The sequence below is a fragment of the Strigops habroptila genome, chromosome 8 (assembly GCF_004027225.2).
Source record: "Strigops habroptila isolate Jane chromosome 8, bStrHab1.2.pri, whole genome shotgun sequence".
In the NCBI taxonomy this organism is placed as follows: Eukaryota; Metazoa; Chordata; class Aves; order Psittaciformes; family Psittacidae; genus Strigops; species Strigops habroptila.
The window spans coordinates 5976848-5995103 of NC_044284.2; the positions used below are offsets into that span (position 1 = coordinate 5976848).

Consider the following 18256-nt stretch of genomic DNA (forward strand, 5'->3'; position numbering starts at 1 on the left):
AGTACCTCAAATATTCCCTGATGGAGCCTCTGCCTGATACTAAATTATGTGAGAATAGTTTTGGAAATTTTGGAAATCTCCATGATGGAGATGAATAAATACAACAGCAAAGATTTAGATTAAATGGTTTAGTAATTGAAAAAAATGGCCAATGAGTTACCAGCACTGCGTGAGGAATCCCCTCATTCCCAGTTCAACTCTGACAGCCTATAAGAACCACCACATTTAAAGAAGGCAGTGTTGCTATTTTCCCTATTTGGGGAGTAGCAGGAGGGATGCCAAGATCAAGACAGAGCTGTGCTGTATTCCAAAGGATAAATAGCACATGCAGAGACCAAAAAGTGACGAGGTTTTTGAGACATGGTCTCTCCTGGAAGATTTTATGGCTAGTACATCACAGATTTCTGTCTAATTTCTTCCCCATTAGTCCTTTCTACTCCAGTAACATAATTATTGGTGGGATGAAATAAGGGAAAGCAAAGTCCATGAACATACCATAAACTGAATATCCTGCTGTGGAATTTGTGGCATCTAGATGTTTTCCTTGAAGCTCCATATGATCTAGTTCTAAACACTCATGTTCAGGATCTAGTTCTGCGCCAATGACCAAAACATCACAGAAATCCAAGTTGTGCAGCATTTCCTCTAATAGCACTGGCCTAGTGGCTGTGAACAAATGGCATATACCATGAAAAAAGAAGAAACAAACTAAGATAAATGCTCACAGAACAGCTCAGTCATTTTATGTGCTTTGCATCAGAGCTTTGCATCAATGGTTGAATTGTTTTTTGCCAACATTAAATACAGCACACTTGAAGCAAATCAAAAGAGGTGTCTTGCCTGTTCAGGTGCTACAGTGATGAAGGCCTACAAATACTAAGCGAGACAGTTATAGAAAATATACTGCTCTGTAATAAAAGGCATTCAAGAACGGTACTGGAAGTAGAAAATTGAAATTTGATGCTTGAAATAAATCCATGTAAACAGGTCTGATTTTCAGTACTGTACTGATAGCAGGTTGGTATCACACATTCATTCATTCTTCTCTCAAGGGAAACCAAGCTGGAAAAACAATGTCAAATATATATCTGCTTGGATGATTCTCTCACTTACTCTACGGCCCATAAAGACTTTGTGTTACAAAGAACATGGCCATCTATCCAAGAACTTGGTATTATCATAAATGTGTGACTTGGAGAAATTGAGTTGTTAACTGACTATACTTCAGTAGGTATGATTAGAAAAAAACCTCTGTTGCTGGAAAAAGAGTAGCATATCAATTTACTATTTAAATTCTCTAATCGACTTAGCACAGAGTGTCTGGCAAGACTGCTTTACCAGCTCTCTGAGGGTACTGTAGACACAGAGACTGCGGTCTTGGAATTCAGTGCCTGTTTTGTGCATTTCATTTTAGAGGGTATAAGGGGGAAGGCAGGCACAGACAAAAAAGACTTATGCCCTAAATTCCCAACTCCTGGTACAGTGAATTTTGGGTATCTGAACTCTAGGCACAGCTCTAATGTATACAAAAAAGCAAATTCTAATTTGTCAGATAATAGCTGGGATGAGAGAAACAATGATTCGAGCTTATAATGCAGGAACTGAGACTTAGAATTCAATAATCTTTTGCAAAACTCACTTATCCCCAAAGCCAATTATTATCTATCCATCCATTTTAACCACTCTCAGTGGAAATAAACAAGAGATGGCACATTAGTAGGTGCCTGACTTTCAAGAATTAAGCAGTAGTTTAAGAAATGCTGTTATGTTCCTTTTCAAGGTGAGACTGAGGCTTTTTATGTTATAAACAGTAACGATGTCAATAATCGTATTGGAAAAAATTGGGGAAGATGGAATTTATGAACTTACTTAACTGGAGGGCAGTAGTTCCTAATTCACTGAACAGTTCTGAACAAGTCCTAACATTTAGGGACATGGAGCATCATACGTGCATTGTGGCTTAAGCGATTGGTAACAATCACTCTTTTCTAGGCAAGAATTCATTTTTCTTTATATATTGCAATTCTATGCAGCTGGTATAACGATATGATACACTTTCAGCATTCAGAGGACAGATGCAGTTTCAGGCAAGTGATGTGCAGCATTATTACAGAGCACAGCTCCACAGGGAATCCATGCCCCTATACTTGCACATCATTAGGGAATTTATCTTTTCAAAACAGATACACCTAGTTGCTGCTTATTCTAGTCCCATAAATACTGTTTAGGACGATTTCTCAGATTACTAAGCTTTTCATTTACCTTGCACACAAACATCCAAAAGGAAGATTCCTTTACAGACAATTATAGATCATTCTATGATCTATGATTTTAAAACTTATTTATATTTTTGAACAGTCACCTAGTGTCAAATAATAACATACACATTGCTCAGCATTAGAATAAACTGTCATCACTGAAAAAAATCTTTGCAGATTATTATTACTACATTATATATGTGGGAAACTGAGGCACAGGATTTCTCAAGTATCACCCACCTAGTCAATAGCAGAGCTGGGAACATAAGAACAGACTAAACTTCCAACTATTAGTCAATTACTGCTTTCCAGTTTATCAGTACAGTTGACAAAATTCTGTTACAAATGAATTCTAATGAAAAGATGTTATTCAAAGGAATATGTGAAGAAGAGTGGAAAGGAATTATTCTGAAGTTGACAAGATACTAAATGGAAAAGCAGGGTTTTTTGAAGCACTTATTGCTCTGTCACTATTTAACACTGTGTTTAATTGAATGTCTTCAGTTCAGCATTACTGTGGCCTAACATTGCCTAAATCAATCTGGGTGAGATGACTTCATGTTGCTTGTCTGCACTATCCTTTAAATAACAGAGTATGTAATAATATTTTGGAACTAGATGATCTTTCCTTTCCAACCCTAACAACAAACAAACAAATATTTAAAAGAAATCCACAAACCTCTGTCATGTTCATCCACTGGATGCTCCATTTTAGTGACTGTGCTGACAATTCTGATGTCAGGTAACAAAATAACACCTCTTTCGCTTTCAAATTGTGCAGCTGGTCTAGCAAAGTGGTCCATCCCACTTATCGTAATCTTGGGCTCATTGGCCTGAAACACCATTACATATGCATCTATATCTGGGATACTAATGCAGACATCTTCACCAAAACATCTGAAAAAATACATTATTCATTAACTGCATGTAATACATTGCACATCAGAGGTGTGTGGCACTTGCACAGCCCAAAACTCACCTGATGGCTCTCTTCCTTTTGCATTCACTCAGGTTATTTTGTATTGACTCAGATTAGCCTAGCCCATACTTTGACACATGCATCTGTACCACCGTGTACACAGGCCAGCAGCGGCTGTAACAGCTCATCCCCTCCCACATTCACAACTACTGAAATTACATAGGGACAGCTTAGCATACAGATTCATGACAAGCTCAGTCTTTAGTAAGGTCACCGAGAATAATATTTTGATGTTTAACTGACATTTAACAAAGTAGTGAATGGTTAAAAAACAGATACAGTAAATTAGATGGTAACAACTAATTTCAGTAAAGCTAACATCAAATTCTCGAAGAGCTATCTAATGTTATCTTGTCATGTGTGAATAAAAGGGCCTAATTATCCATTTAACATGAACTCATTCTGGCACACCCCCCCCCAGTATTTACTGGGGACAAAAAGGGCCTATATTAATCTGAATCAGCACTGTGCTTTGGAATTGAATCTCCTGACAAACTCTACCTTTGATCTTGGCACAAGGCTTGAGCCAGCCTTGGAAACTCGACTGCTTCCAGTGAAGCTACATCAGAAGACGGTCTCCAAACAGCATGGTCAGCCCACAGAACTAGACTAAACCTAGTACTTAGTAAGAACTGTACATGCAGTAGATAAGGGCTTGTAGAACTGATGTTTATTTTCACTCTAAGGCTCTGCTTTCACTGCACTGTGCAACTTGCTGTAAGAGATGTAGCCAGGGGAGCTCTGGAGTGGCAGATGGCTCTGATTAAGTAGAAATTGTAGACACTATTGTGCAGGTTGTATCACTACTGTTACGTGAAAATGAAAGGACACAGATTCAACACCTGGTACTACAGCCATACAAGGACACAGACAGACGAAAATTATTTCAAGCATAGCTACAAATACTGTTCTTGCAGATATGTCATCTGTTGTTATATATAATAGGCCTGCTTTAAAAAGTCAAAGCTCTAGCTATCTCAGAAGAAACTGTAACTTTTTAAAATGAACAGTAAAATAAGAATGCAATAACTGCAAGCACTGTTCAGTCCACACTGCATGCTCCAAACTGTAAACAGAATGCAAGAAAAGGACATGAACAAAGAAAGTGTCTTTTAAAAGGATGATATCAAAATAAAACCACAGTGTTAACCAGCATAAAAGTAGATCAAATTAATCCTTTATGCTTGATAACATAAAAGTATGATTCAGCCATGTAATTTAGCAAAAATTCATCTTTTCACATGTCCCCCCCCCCAAGTATTTCATTAAAAATATTCCCAATCTTATCAGTTCAGATGAAGATAACTTACTGGACTTTAGATGAGACTTTGAGACGTCGTACGCCTGCAGTAGGAAACTGTCTCGAGTTGATGTATGAGACCTTTCGGAGAGCTTGATTTATATTCTCAATGTCATCTCCTTCCATGACAAGGACTGACTGGGAAGGGTTGAAGTGATACTAGGGGGAAATGCATATAATCAGTGTAAGGAACCACATACTGAGTATAAAATAAGATATTTTTAAGTAATGTTGCACATTAAATCTAATGATTTAAGAGAAAAAAAAATTCTTAGTAGCTTGCTTTTGTTGACTGAATCCACATGTTGTTCCCTAAAACATGTACTCATATCAGTCATCTGTTTCATATCTGAATAACTACTATTATAATTAATTTTATAGTAAACTAATCCCAGTGTACTGTGCTTTGCCCAGCCTTATCAACTTCGCTGATATTATTTCTGCAGCTGTGGAGCTCGAAACCTTAACTTACTGTCATTATTATTATTACTATGTAATTTTTTTAGGTTAAACACATCTCCCCTATAAAAACATTGGTTTAAACCAGAGTAGCATGCAGAAGGATATTCTTGCGTGGTTTTACCCTGGGCTATCTTTCAGAGATATATTTCAACATGAACTAACAAAACAATTATAACATTTTCCTCCTACATCTTCATTAAAGTCAGAAAAAATAAAGGGGATTCTCCTTTCTCTGTCTCCTGATCAATAAGGATGTCATCATTTAAAATGGAGCTGCTGCTTGCACAAAGCCAGCTGCTCATTTGAGCCAACAAACCTTGCAAAGTCAATGGTTATTCTTGTCACCCCGATCCTTCCCTAGTCTGCTGCACTGAGCATGAAACAGTCTTGCTGACCAAGAATCTTTGCTACTATATTAACATAGCAAAAGACTGATTTTTATCTTCATATAATTAATCCGGATTCCATTTTTTGTCTGTTAATTGGTTCAGGAAACCATCTGCATTGCAGAAGAAACCAGATTAACCCCTTGATTTTGTACCCCACTGTTGTCACCTCAAAACACAAAGAAATGCACCTTTCTCTCATATGCAGTCCCTTCCTAAAGCTGGATATTGATTAGCTGAACATGTTGTATTATATACAGGCAATGGCTGTCTACACTTCTTACAATGAGAAAGGTTAAAAAGCAAAAGAGCAAAAAGACTGTGAAGAACAGAATGAAGCGCAGGGCTCTCTGTGAAACAGAACACAGAGGACTAGATTTAAAGCTTGTGCTGGAAGGTCATAACACACAGAAGGGTATTTTTTAACAAAGAGGAGGACCAAGATGAGTCGTGGTCTGCATACACTTTCCCTTCTGTAAGCTAGAAGTAGTAGAGAATAAAATCAGGGAAAGGAGACTCTCGCTAGCTAGTTAACTTAATAGCTCAGCTGCCACAACATCTGGGATGCTGCCAAAGAGACCGGAGAGAGCCCCAGTCTGAGCCATTTTTGTCTTTCTCATTAAAAAAAAGGCTAAAAATAGCGACAGTTTAGACAGTGTTTCTGAGAGCTGTTACAGATATCTGAAAATTAGGTTACAAACAAAAAAAGTCCAATACTTTGTGTATTCTGTGTAATACAGAAACTGTATTACAGCTGCATTGCTCGCTCTTAGGTGCTCGAGGGTGAAGCTTCATGAGTCCAAAATGCCCAGCAGAAACACCTTCCGACATCAGTTTGCCAACACTGAATCTGCAAAGCACCATAGCCACACAGAACATACCACCCGTGCAACTGCCACATGTGCTCGTCTGAGATCAGGTATGTTTATTTTTGACACCAGAAACCCCTTCTCTATTAATCCTCTGTTCAAGGTCAGGTGCCAACAGTTCTGCTTTCATCTGAGCCAATTAAGCCCAACAAGAAACCCCACCAGAATCTATCTCTGGCTGCTGCTTTCATTTCTGCTTCCTGCTGTTGCACTGACTGTTGAGCTTGCTGAGAAAGTAAAAATGAAAACAGTAACTTAAAAAAACCCCACTATGCCTCATCTGTAATTTGGAAAATGAAAATCATTTGAAGTTAGGTGAAAGAAAAGGCAGAAGACAATCCCTCACCTTCATTTTCCCCACTGCTCCACTAGTGCAGGAGGGAAGCCTATCAGCCATACTGGAGCTGTGGGTACATGTAAAATCCCACCAAAGGACTTACTGGTGGGCATATATACTTGCATTCCAGAAAAGTCTACCTGCTCTTTGTATTCATTGGCTTATAAAAGAGCTTTTACTCATAAGTGTGCCATTTTCCTGGGGGCAACAACCATGTGAAATTTGTAATGATGTCCTTGGGAGGATGAAATATGAGAAAAATTCTTTGTGGTGTTTTGCTCCTCCTTACCTTTGCACTTTCAGTTTTCATTTTTACCCTTGTTTTCAGAAAACATAGTGGTTATAGTACACCACTGCAACTTATCACCTAGACAGACACTGGAGTGTATTTCAGGTCAGTCTCCTGTCTTGTACAATGAAAAGGTTTAGCTAATAAAATGTAGTACCTGGCACTTCCGCTGCATGCTCTAGATCAACCACCCTCCTCCCCACTAAAAAACAACGCGCCAAAGAACCACCTATGCTGTTTCACAGGATGCTTAGTCTGCAGCCAAAGCATATTCCCAGTTTGAAGTTGAAGCTCAGCTCCTTTGGGAGGTGGTATTGCTCAGAAAGAGCTTAACAGTGTGCTTACACATCAGGCAGAGGAACAGCTGTCATCTAATAATGGTATCAGTAAAGGGAAACTGCCAATACATCTCAGGTGAGCACTGCAGAAGTTATAGTCAAGATCCTACATATGTATCCAAAAACAGAATTTGTCTTAATGAATGCAAAGCAATCTGGCCACTGTGACAACTGAAACAGGATTTCCCTCTGCCTGTTGTTCAATCTTAGAAAAAGTGCTACAATACCAATAGTTACATGCATAATGAAGATAGAATTCTTGGAACACACTTTGTGTTTCTCAATACTATTGCACTGGGACTTCTTTCAGAGTTGCCTCTAGATGAAAGATACTCCACTTAGGTTTTCCATTGCTTTAAAGCTACTTAATGTAAAAATTCAATAATTCTTTGGAATCATATCTATTTCTGAAAAACTACCACAATAAGCATGAGAACACGACCTGGCAATTCTTGCAGACTCTGAAATATCAGCAGTGCCTTACTTTCTGAGCATCTAGCTTTGCAATAATGGAAACATTTTTCTTTGCAGTATCACAGCTCTTCTACCATTCTGCTTTTTCTTTGCATGACTTTATGGGAAATTACATTGCTTCTGGGAGCACATTTGTACTGTGTATACCCTACCTTGGGCTCTCTACTTCATACATCAGCCCTAAATTTTTATGAAAGACGATGTCAGTTCATCCCTCACCTTTATTCCTTGGCCGAGACTCTCAAGAGAGTTAATATCCAGACCCTCCTTGCAGGCCTGCAAACAGGAAATCACTTTCTGACTCTCAATTTTGCCTGGCCGGATAGTGAGACTGGCCAGGCTGCCGTGGAAATACTGAGCAAATCTCGGCTTGGTGACTTCACCTCCTGCAAGAAAGAGAATAAAGATGTTTACTGATACCAGTACACAACCATCCATCTAAAAGCTCACTTTACGTTTCAACACACCTAAAGAATTTATATCCATTTTAGCCAAGTATATTTGAGATCCCATTTGTTGTGGTAAGTTGAATTACTTTCGGGGTTGTTAGGTGGTACCTAGTAGCAGCTTGTCTTTAAGATTGTCACTGTTTTTCTAGTATTGCATAAAGGCGTATATAAACATATACTCTGAGATGAAACATACTCTGAGATGAAACACACTCTCTACAAATGGTTCTCTAAGGATATGGTGTAAATTCACAGCAGTGAATGCAGGCTAGTGCTCAGTGTTATGCTAAATGCCTTATAACACTTCCCTTACCCCAAAGCAGCTAATATGGTGCCAGATCAGGTCTCCTCACTGTATGTTGCATTAGGCCTCTAGCTACGCTCTATTCAGCTTCACTCTATGCAGCTTCAAAGGAAGAGTGATCTTTAGAAGTTGTCAATAATATGTGATTACATCCTGCCTGCACCGGTGATCACAGCATCTCAATTACTCGTGGGATATTTAGTGATTTACTCATCCTCCTTTAGGAGAATTTTTAGAGCTTGTCTTTCCTGCAAGTGTTAGCTATAGCAGTGCATATGAATTACTGCCCACCTTGAGCCTGAGAGGACTGAGAGCCACGCAACAGCGAAGCCATGCAGACTAATTGGATTAGCAGTTGATAAGCTGTTGATAAACTGTTGTTATTCGTAGATAACTCACCTCTACAGTGTCTGCAGATTTAGTGTCAAACAACCTATTTCTGCCAGGCTAGCTAGCTCAAGCTTTAACTTTGAGATCTGTATGTGGGCTGGGGTTAGGATAGGAATGAAGTGGCAAGTTTTCTTGAGGCTGATGTTGCTACCTTAAAGCCTGAAAAACATCACTTCCAGTCTGTGCAGCATGAGCACTGTTAGGAAAACTCAAGTTATTTTGTATAGTGAGGAAAATGCACACTGGTGTAGAGAGAGAAAAAAAGTGTCTAAGCATGCTATTTCTTCATATAAGTAAGTAGACAGGCTTTGTTCCTTTTTGTAACATTGCAGCACAAACTGCCTTTCTGCTTACCCCAAAGAAAGATCCACAAGGAGAGATTATTCTTCTCCACTCTTTCATTCGTCCATTACACAGAAAACTTCCTCTGGGTACTTTTTTTTTTTTTTTGAGGTTTCATAAAAACTTTCATGTATGCAACAGCTGAAGTACAGGATTAGTTTGTACTTTAAATTTGGCCTCTATGTTACTTACCAAGACAATAATTTTGTAAATAGTGCATTACAGGGACATTGGCTTTTTAGTAAAAATGTTGCTGTATTTCACAGAATCATAAAATCATAGAATAGTTTGGGTTGGAAAGGACCTTAAAGCTCATCCAGTTTCAACCCTGCCAGGGGCAGGGACACCTTCCACTAGAGCAGGTTGCTCCAAGCCCCTGTGTCCAATCTGGCCTTGAACACTGCCAGGGATGGAGCATTTATCTAGTTACACTGCCTTTCAAAATATGGAAAAAAAAAGCAGCAAACCTCTCCCTAAAAAGGAGACAGGGGAAAAAAAAGCAGGTAACAACTTACAAAAGAAGAAGGGCATCACATTGTGCTTTGAAGCTTCAGATTCTCATATCCCTAACAGAATTATGAAGACAGCAAGTTCCAAGGCTAAAACACTAACACGAATCATGGAACTTTCATATTTAGAAACCTATGTTAAGTCTGCCCATAGATCTTAGTAGTTCTGGTGAGATACAAAATAAGCAGTCTCAGATAAGCTAATGTATTTAAATATGAAATTAGCTCACTAAAATGCATAAAGGACTAGGCAAGAAGCTAGAACAAATAATTCAGTGCTGTAGCTATGCCTGACAGAAACAAGCAGGATAAAGTAATTGAAGTAAAGCTATAGAGCAACGTGGCTGGTGCTTCCATCCATGAATAGGATTTTCAGGTTTTGATTTTGGGGGATTTTTATTATTTGTGTATTGGTTTTCCTGCAATTATATTGCTAGGTCATTTACAATGATAAAATTGCCCATAAACCGTATTAAATACACAGAGTATTCACTGTGCCCAAGTACTACTTTAAAAAAAAGCTGGTATACGAGGAGGCACTGCCACCTTGAAGTTGTGCAATTCTTGTTTAAAGTCATCTGTCCTGTCAGTCATCTGCCCAACCACTAACATAAAAGCATGGAAGAGTATATTAGTGTTTCCAGGAATACGCTTTTAAAACGCTGTGCAAATACAGGCACTGCAAACCCAGTGATTATTTGAAGAACAGGCTTACACACTTACCCTGTTCACAGCACTAAGGTTGGGGTTTGTGCAGATTGATTTTGGACTGGGAAGGAGGTGATGTAATCTTTGCTCTGGAGGGGCTATCAACTGCTATGTGAAAAAGGCAAGTAATTCAGAAAAATGTGAGTGAAAAATAGCTGGGACTAGCTGGTCTCATATTGTGTCAGTAGAGAAAATCTGCAGTACTATGCCTATGGTTATGACAGGGTGATTCAGGCTGGGACAACTGCACTACAACAACCAATAGTTTTTTCTGAAGGGACACTGAGGGATGACAGAGTCTGTCCCCCAGCCCCAAGACAAGAAGAGCTTTACTTAATCCATTCTTGAAAATTGCTTGAGCAATTCTCTTTGAAGAGAGAGGTTCCCCAAGTAATCCACTCCAATGACCACTGATCCTCAGAGTTAGAATTTTATTCCTATTAGGAAACATGACCTATCAGAATACGTCTATGTATCCCCTTTCCCTTTGCCAAGCTAAACAAGGCCTTTTCTTTTAATCTTTACATCTTCTACCTAACACTGCAAACTATGATAATCTCTCTTGCTTTTCCTGTAACTCCTGCTATTATCTGAAGTACTAACCATAACCTAGGGTTCTTCTCAACATTGTATGAGTTTATATGGATGTGCCTGTTAATCCAGTGTGAATACTAGCTTTTTCCACATGAAAAAACATGAGCACTTAAAGAGTGAATACTGTCTCACACTTTATCATAAAAAACAGCTTGCTAAATAACCCTTCCATAAGCACCTTTTACCAAAGTTAAAGACAAAATTATACACCTGCCAATTTTATCCTCGAAAGTGAAAGAAGTCATTATATCTGACTCTTATCACAGCTGCTTTTAACTGCAGCATGTTGACATTTTGATATTCTTCTACCTCAGCATTTCAGAATCTTCTCAGCTCAGTGGGATATGTTAGCTTGCTGAAGTGCTTCAATTGCCAGTAATTATTAGATTGCAAATGGACAAACGCCAGTGCAATAAAATTGGAAAGCAAACCTCAAAAGTCTCAGTAGAATTTAAGGAATGGCCTAAAGCCAATCTGCTACAACCCTGTATTCTAGGATTGATCAAAGGGATTACTGGAAATATAGTTTTTCAATCTCAACAAATATAAGAATTAAAAACTGTCAGAATAAATTGAAAATCCTCAGCAATTGTCTGTTTTACTACTATCTGTAGCAGTGTTTTACTGATGCTTGGTTTTAGTCTATTAGTATGTTTGAATGCTCTTTTTCCTTCTGCTTCTGCAATCTAATATTCTTCAAGTATTTGACCTCAGCTTCTCAGTGGGTGCAAACTTAGTCCAGGATGGCCAGCCTCCAAGTCCTAGTCTCTCTAAAATTCTTAGCTCCCAAGATTAGATGAGTACAAATACGTTTAATCCAGCATGAAAACGGTAGTTCTGTAGCACATTAAAGCACAGTGCATAATTGTAGCTAATGCTCATAGTAACATTTTAATTATTATCCGAATTCTTCTAAATACTGATCTTTGATTTGAATACCATTAGATTTTACAATTGCATTGTTTTGACTTCAGAGATACCAAATGCTGTTTGCATTCACTTACCAACCTCCAAGAACAGTCATGCCTTTTTGTCAAACCAAGTGTCTTCACTGAGCTCACAGATCTTTTTAGGCCTTTTGCCCTACCCTAATATTGAGCAAGTAATTATCAGGGCAGTCTGAGCACAAGGAGGTTTTCACAGGAAACGATGAATCAAGAAGATTTCCAACTGAGATGTGATCCTTTTAAGACATTATAGACTCTGATTATACTGAGCCAGATAATTAAGGAATGATCGATTATTCGGGGTCCTAGCATAAAGATTGAAGTGAATCTGGAAGCAGCTGCAAGACATTCTCTAGCTCTGAACTCCTCAGGTCAAAACCCCAAAATTTATCCCATCTTTTTACTATGGCAGCTTAGAGATCTGGTTTTAATTCCCTGACAAGTAGACTGGCTGTTAAACGGGCTAATGCAGATTTCAGTAGTACCAATTAGCGCATTGAAATCCGGTCCATCTTGTACTTAATGAGAAGGGCAAGAGAGAGTAAACCCTGTTGTGCTAACACAAGCGTGAGTATACAGATAGTCAAGTTATGCTGAAATCTACCTAAGTGTTCTTGCATTAATTTGCTTGCATCTACTGAGGCCTCAGGTTGGTTCAAGTTATGTCAGTCTCCAAGGCATGATCCACTGGTGTTAGAACGCATGGTAGAGAGTTATCTTTATCTGATGAGTATCTCAATTTCTGGGGGAAGTCCAAGGTTGAGTGATACAGACTGCTGTTGCTGCTACACTACCCACAGTGTATTTGCCCCTCAGTGATCTTGGTCTCTCTTTAACTCTTAACCATTCTCCTTGCCTTGAATAGAAAGTCAGTTCTCTGACTGCAACTTTGTAATTGATATGTTAGCAGGGTGTTGACATATGAGGTTAACAAGGTTATTCTGTGAGAAGGATTCTATACAAAAATTGGTCTCCAACCAAGGTTAAGGAAAGAGGAAAATGACAGGAGAATACAAAAGAAAAACAGAATAGAAACCAGAAATTACTCAGAAAACAGGAACTACAATAGCTTTCAGCTATATTCATGATAACAAAGTTTGTCGACAGGCCTCTCCTAAAGACCTTCCCCTGTGCAATGTGGTCAGCGTAATTACACTGTGAAGCTCTAGCACTCTAGAGTGGGTGGCATTATGACAAGTAATGACTTAAAGTCATGGTAAGCTACAGTAAAACCTTGTGACAAGTCATTAACTTGTGTCACTGCTTTCCTGACAGGACTTTCGGAATGATACATAAAGAAACAAGCCATTCTGGGAGGGACAGAGTATGAACCTTATCTTTTCAGAGAAGCCTGAAGTCTGTTTGCAGCCTGTGGTACAAAAGATTAGACTATGAAATCATGTAACTTGCTCCCTTCTTCTGGCTGCCTTTGCCACAGAATATTTAGCCATAAAGGGATTAGAGTGGGAACCTATAAACCTTGGTTTAATGGAAGAAATTTCCCACTCTGTAAAAAGGTCCATTTGCTATGTCCTCAGATAAACTGAATCAAGAATAATGAACTCAGAGAACTTACTAAGGTAAGCTCCTGGAACGTGCACCTCCAGGATGAGCTAAGCTTAATTCATTTGTATTGCTTAGGAGAATGAAACAGGACTGCAAAAACTAAAAGGGAGAATAAGAACAATTTTGTGGTTGATCATGAAGTCTGATTCTATTCTTGCTGTAATGCAGATCTTTTTAAGTGACCTGAGGAAAAATCGCCTACTCTCTCAGTACTGCACTTTATCTTCATAGAGTAAGGGTAATTCTACTTTCTTGCAGCAGAACTGTGTTACCTCTTTATTGTTTGGAAAGCTCTCGAGAATCTTGAGCTGGCAGGGTAAAGCTAGAATATTTTTACTGCTAGAAAAGAAGAGAGAGAAATGAAAGCCAAAGTTGAGCCTTGAGGACCTCTCTCCTATCCTGATGGACCAGGTCTGCTTCAAACATCCATTCAGGGAGGTAAAGGTTCAGAGACAGTGCAAGGGTCACACTTCCCACGTGGGTCTCTTTGGTGTCTCTTTTGTTCTGGGAAGCACACATACAATCAAGTCTATTTCATCCTTCGGATACCACTGAGAAAGGGTAATTTTGCCTCAAATTTTCTTTCACCATTAGAGACAGAACAGCACTTTGGACCTAAACAACCCCACCTGCACCAAAACCACGCCCCTGACAATCACCTGCAAGACCACTGATGTGAATAAAAAAGGCCTTTTAATGAAGTTATATTCTTAACCCTAAGTATTTGGAGAGAAAGGAGCCAAACTTTACCAGGGTACCCAAAGCCCTGATTTTAGGAACAGCTGTACTAGCATCCGAACTCTTCATTTCTGCCTTCAGTCACGAAGATTCCAATTTGCCCAGCTCTGTAGTCAGTATTACCTTGTTCTAGGCCTAGTGTCACTGAAATCACAGCTAAAAGTAAGTTACTATTTGCCATGCATGAGGACTGCCACTCTGTTGGAGATAGGCTGCAACAGGTTAAGCAGTTTCTGTCTCCAGCTGTCACTGCTTTTGGGTCGCATGCAACTGAATCAACGAAACCAGTTTAGCCTAAAGATAAGGCATTAATTCCCACCCTCAAATAAACTATCAAAAAGTACAGCAGTATTAAACATGAACTACACAAAATAAATAAACAATGAACTCTATGCTAAGCACTGGGATAGGATCCTAAATCAGTAAGGTAGCTCTGGCTAGATCTTCCCTTTAATGAGTTCCCAGAGGAAAGAACCAAGGTTTTTAAATTAAAAAAAGATTGTACTAGAGTAACACACCTAATTTTAAGTAAAGGACATTCATATTGGTTATGTCAGAACAAAACATTAAAAAAATAATCAAAATTAAACAACTTTCCTCATGTCCAATGTGTTATTAGAGTCTTGGTTTTAGGTGACCGAGTGACTTCCTGGGTTGCAGTAAACTTCACCCAGTGTCTGACAGACCCTTCTATCACTTTTGAAGCCTGGCTCTCTGCTTTTTCAGCCATGTTCACTCTCTGCTTGTCTCCAGGCTGCCATCCACACACTGGGACCCTAACTTCTGCCTCCAATACCCTCCTGCCTCCTAGACAAAACTCTGCTCTTCAGGAAGAGGCTAAATCTTCCTCCTTTTGAGACTCCTAGCAACTGACATAATTCAAAGAAATACTGCATAACATCAGGAACAAACAAATCAGGCATGCTCTTCACATGAAAGGCAAAGATGTAGGATAGACTTGCCCATTAAAACTGGAATGCTGATGTCAAAAAACCCTACCAAACCAAGCAAAAAAAGGCAAATGGTTTGATGCAAATGGGACTTTGTATGCTAAAATTTAAATTTATCATGTAAGCCCGAGAGAGTGCACGTTTGTCCTCTTGTTGGATTTGGGAGAACAGCACTGAACTGAAACTGCTCTCACATTTCACTTGAACAGCTGAAGACAGAAATAAAAACTAACCTAACTTTTCATAATGGATACTATAAACAAGGCTATAAAAGTCAGAAAGGAGTCACTCTGTAATTAAAATATATTAATCAGAGGAAATACTAATCTCAAAAGGATTTTCTTTCTGTGCTTGAGACTCCTATGTAACTGAGAAAGACAAGAAGGAGGTGTAATCATGATACTTCCTACATAACCTACATAACATAGGATGAGTACCAGTGTAAGTGATGAACAGGCCAGGCAGGGCTGAAAAAGTCACTTGTGTCATAACCTGAAGGATTCTCAAGATTCCTAGAGAAACAGCAGTCCAATTCCCAGTTTCCAGACCAGTACTGAAAACTGTCATATATGAAAGGGTAAATAATGACTTATTTTTTTTTGCTGTGAGCAAATGAGATTTGTTGTGGTTAAGAAAAAGGAACGTTATTTCTACTGGTTAATTCAGTTGTCTGAGTTGAGACTGTTTTTCACATAATTTGACTTTGATAAATGGATACTGTGGACTCAGAACTATAAAATGGTTTAGTAAAGACAGAAAAAAAAAGACTTGTCTTTTCTGAAGGAAGATGTTGGAGCTTGTGTTCCTATTCTGCCAGTGCTTTGTTGAGAAGAGAAGGAAATAGTCTGAGCAAACCAGAGCTGGAAACTCCTCATATCCTCTTTAACAAGGACTCCCCCGAGTGGCTTATGACACCAAAATCACTGCACATTTTTACTAAAGTAAATCATAGATGGATCCAAAGCAGTTTTGAAAATGTGAAAGTTTAGACTATTCTGACTGGCCAAAATGTATTATCCTAACTAAGCAGACGCAGGTAACAGTGTCACTAAAACTATTTATAGTCAAATTATTTGATAGATCCACTTTTTCTTGAAATACATGGGTTTTGAAAATTAGCATTTTGAACAAAATAGTTTGGTTTTATATGTTGAATAATTACAATTCAACAGACTAAAATGCAGTGCTGAATCTTACTAACAAAGTGATTTTGCGTACCATTCACTGAAAACAGTTTGAGCTGATCCAAACAAACTTATCAAAAGATAAGCATTGCTAAAAGCAATATACTGAAATCTTGTTTCATATAAGCATTAGAAGTTCACCTTTTTGTCTGAGATATCATAGTTTATGAGGATCTTTAGCGCACTGCATTAGCTAAATCTTGACATTTTCATGAGATGGAAAATTTCTTTCTACTTACGATGGGCTCCAATTCTTACACAATTAAAATAGCATTAACGTAACTTTGCAATAAATTCTAAAAGCAGCAATAGGTAAAATTTCAGTAGCTTAAATCAGGTGTTTCACCAAAAAGGAAGAAGACTCTTATCCTGAATGGTTATTCAATAATCTGTCAAATTATTCAAGGCAATGCAAAAAATGTCTGAAAACAATTGCACCTTTGTATTTGTTTAACAGCTTAAACACTAAATAGAGTCTGTGGACTAAATTTGTTGTGAGCCGATATGAGGAGTTTTACCTTAATTATTTCTCTTGAATATAAATAAGACATTTGAAATAAAGAGACAAAAATGCAAAGGAAACAAGATTCCCACCAATACAGAGACTTCTAGGGAAACCCTCCCCCCCAACACCTAAAGATTGCCATTAGAGAATGATAAAAACACAATGCATGAATGCAAGATGTTAAGGGGCAGAAGTAATACCAATAATGCACAAAAATATTTATGTAGACCTATGCAGAAGAACTGAGAAATAAACATGAAAGGATTAAATAATTAAATAATAAATATAATTGTAAATAAATAAATAATAAATATAATTATAAACAAAGTAAATAAATAGATTAAATAAGGGATTAAAATAAAATTTCTTTAGCATGGCTCCTGAGAAATGCTGATTCTTCAGAGAGCAATACTCAGTGATTATTCACAGTCCTTATGGCATTTGCTCATACATTCACAGAATAGTTTGAGTTGGAAAGGACCCTGAAAGCTCATCTAGTCCAACCCCTCCACGATGAGCAGGGACATCTTCAATTAGATCCCACATCTGGGAAGAACTGAATTTACTCCATTCACTAATTACATCTGCATTTGTTAAGTCTGGAACTTTGCTTTAAAAGTACTGCACCAAAACTACACAGGAAAAGAAATAAAAACCAAACATGAAACCTCAACAGATCAAACTAAGAGAAAATTTGTCTAAATTAAATTGGTACCTGTCACTCTTCATCCCAGTGAACTACTGGCTAAACCAAAGTTCTGGTTTCTGAAGAATTTGATAGGTATTTCACTACCTATTTTTAGCTAAAAAAGGAGTAACATTCCCTTAGAATATTAACACCTTAGAGTAAAATTAAATGTATTCTGTCACATATTTAACATCAGTGAAAAATCCCAATATGCCTAAAGATCATCCTAAAGAGATGGAAGCCTACACATGCAATACCACTTAGACAAGAACCAGCCTATACTTTCACAAATCTATGGGATTAGCATCATGCTGATTAGCTCACTATCATAATACCTATCTCGGTGATCAATATTCAAAACTTATCGAATCTTGTTTTTAGGATTAGCATGGCTTTACTCTGCATGTTGTCATCAAAGTAAAGATTGGATCTTTATCCCTACACCTTGGGATAAAGATCCAATCTTTACTTTGATGACAACATAACAGCTGGATAATAATCCAACAGCTGGATTTGCTTCTAATACTATTTACCCAGAACAGCTCTGCCATGCATAGGATGTCCAAATTTTGTAGATAACATGTTGTAAATGAGCACAGATCAAACTAGCAAACAAGGTAATAACAGAGAAAGTGAGTCAACATTAAAGAGTGGGGAAGAAACATAAGCTGTGTTAAAGCTTAAGGCGTA

The 18256-nt window shown here is 38.1% G+C and overlaps 1 protein-coding gene and 1 long non-coding RNA gene across 3 annotated transcripts in view; one reads left to right on the plus strand and one right to left on the minus strand.

The window, feature by feature from the left end:
- CLSTN2 (calsyntenin 2) overlaps window positions 1-18256 on the minus strand; it is a 200232-nt gene that overhangs the window by 13398 nt on the left and 168578 nt on the right. For both annotated transcript variants that reach the window (XM_030494868.1, XM_030494869.1), the window contains exons 9-12: window positions 7912-8078; window positions 4548-4696; window positions 2938-3155; window positions 496-666 (exon numbers count right to left, since the gene is read on the minus strand). In XM_030494868.1, coding sequence (XP_030350728.1) covers window positions 496-666; window positions 2938-3155; window positions 4548-4696; window positions 7912-8078 — 705 coding nt within the window. The remainder of the gene's footprint in view (window positions 1-495; window positions 667-2937; window positions 3156-4547; window positions 4697-7911; window positions 8079-18256) is intronic.
- The window catches only part of LOC115611633, a 40327-nt gene that overhangs the window by 9900 nt on the left and 12171 nt on the right, over window positions 1-18256 (plus strand). Inside the window, exon 3 of the long non-coding RNA XR_003992653.1 lies at window positions 6159-6304. This is a non-coding gene — a long non-coding RNA (uncharacterized LOC115611633). The remainder of the gene's footprint in view (window positions 1-6158; window positions 6305-18256) is intronic.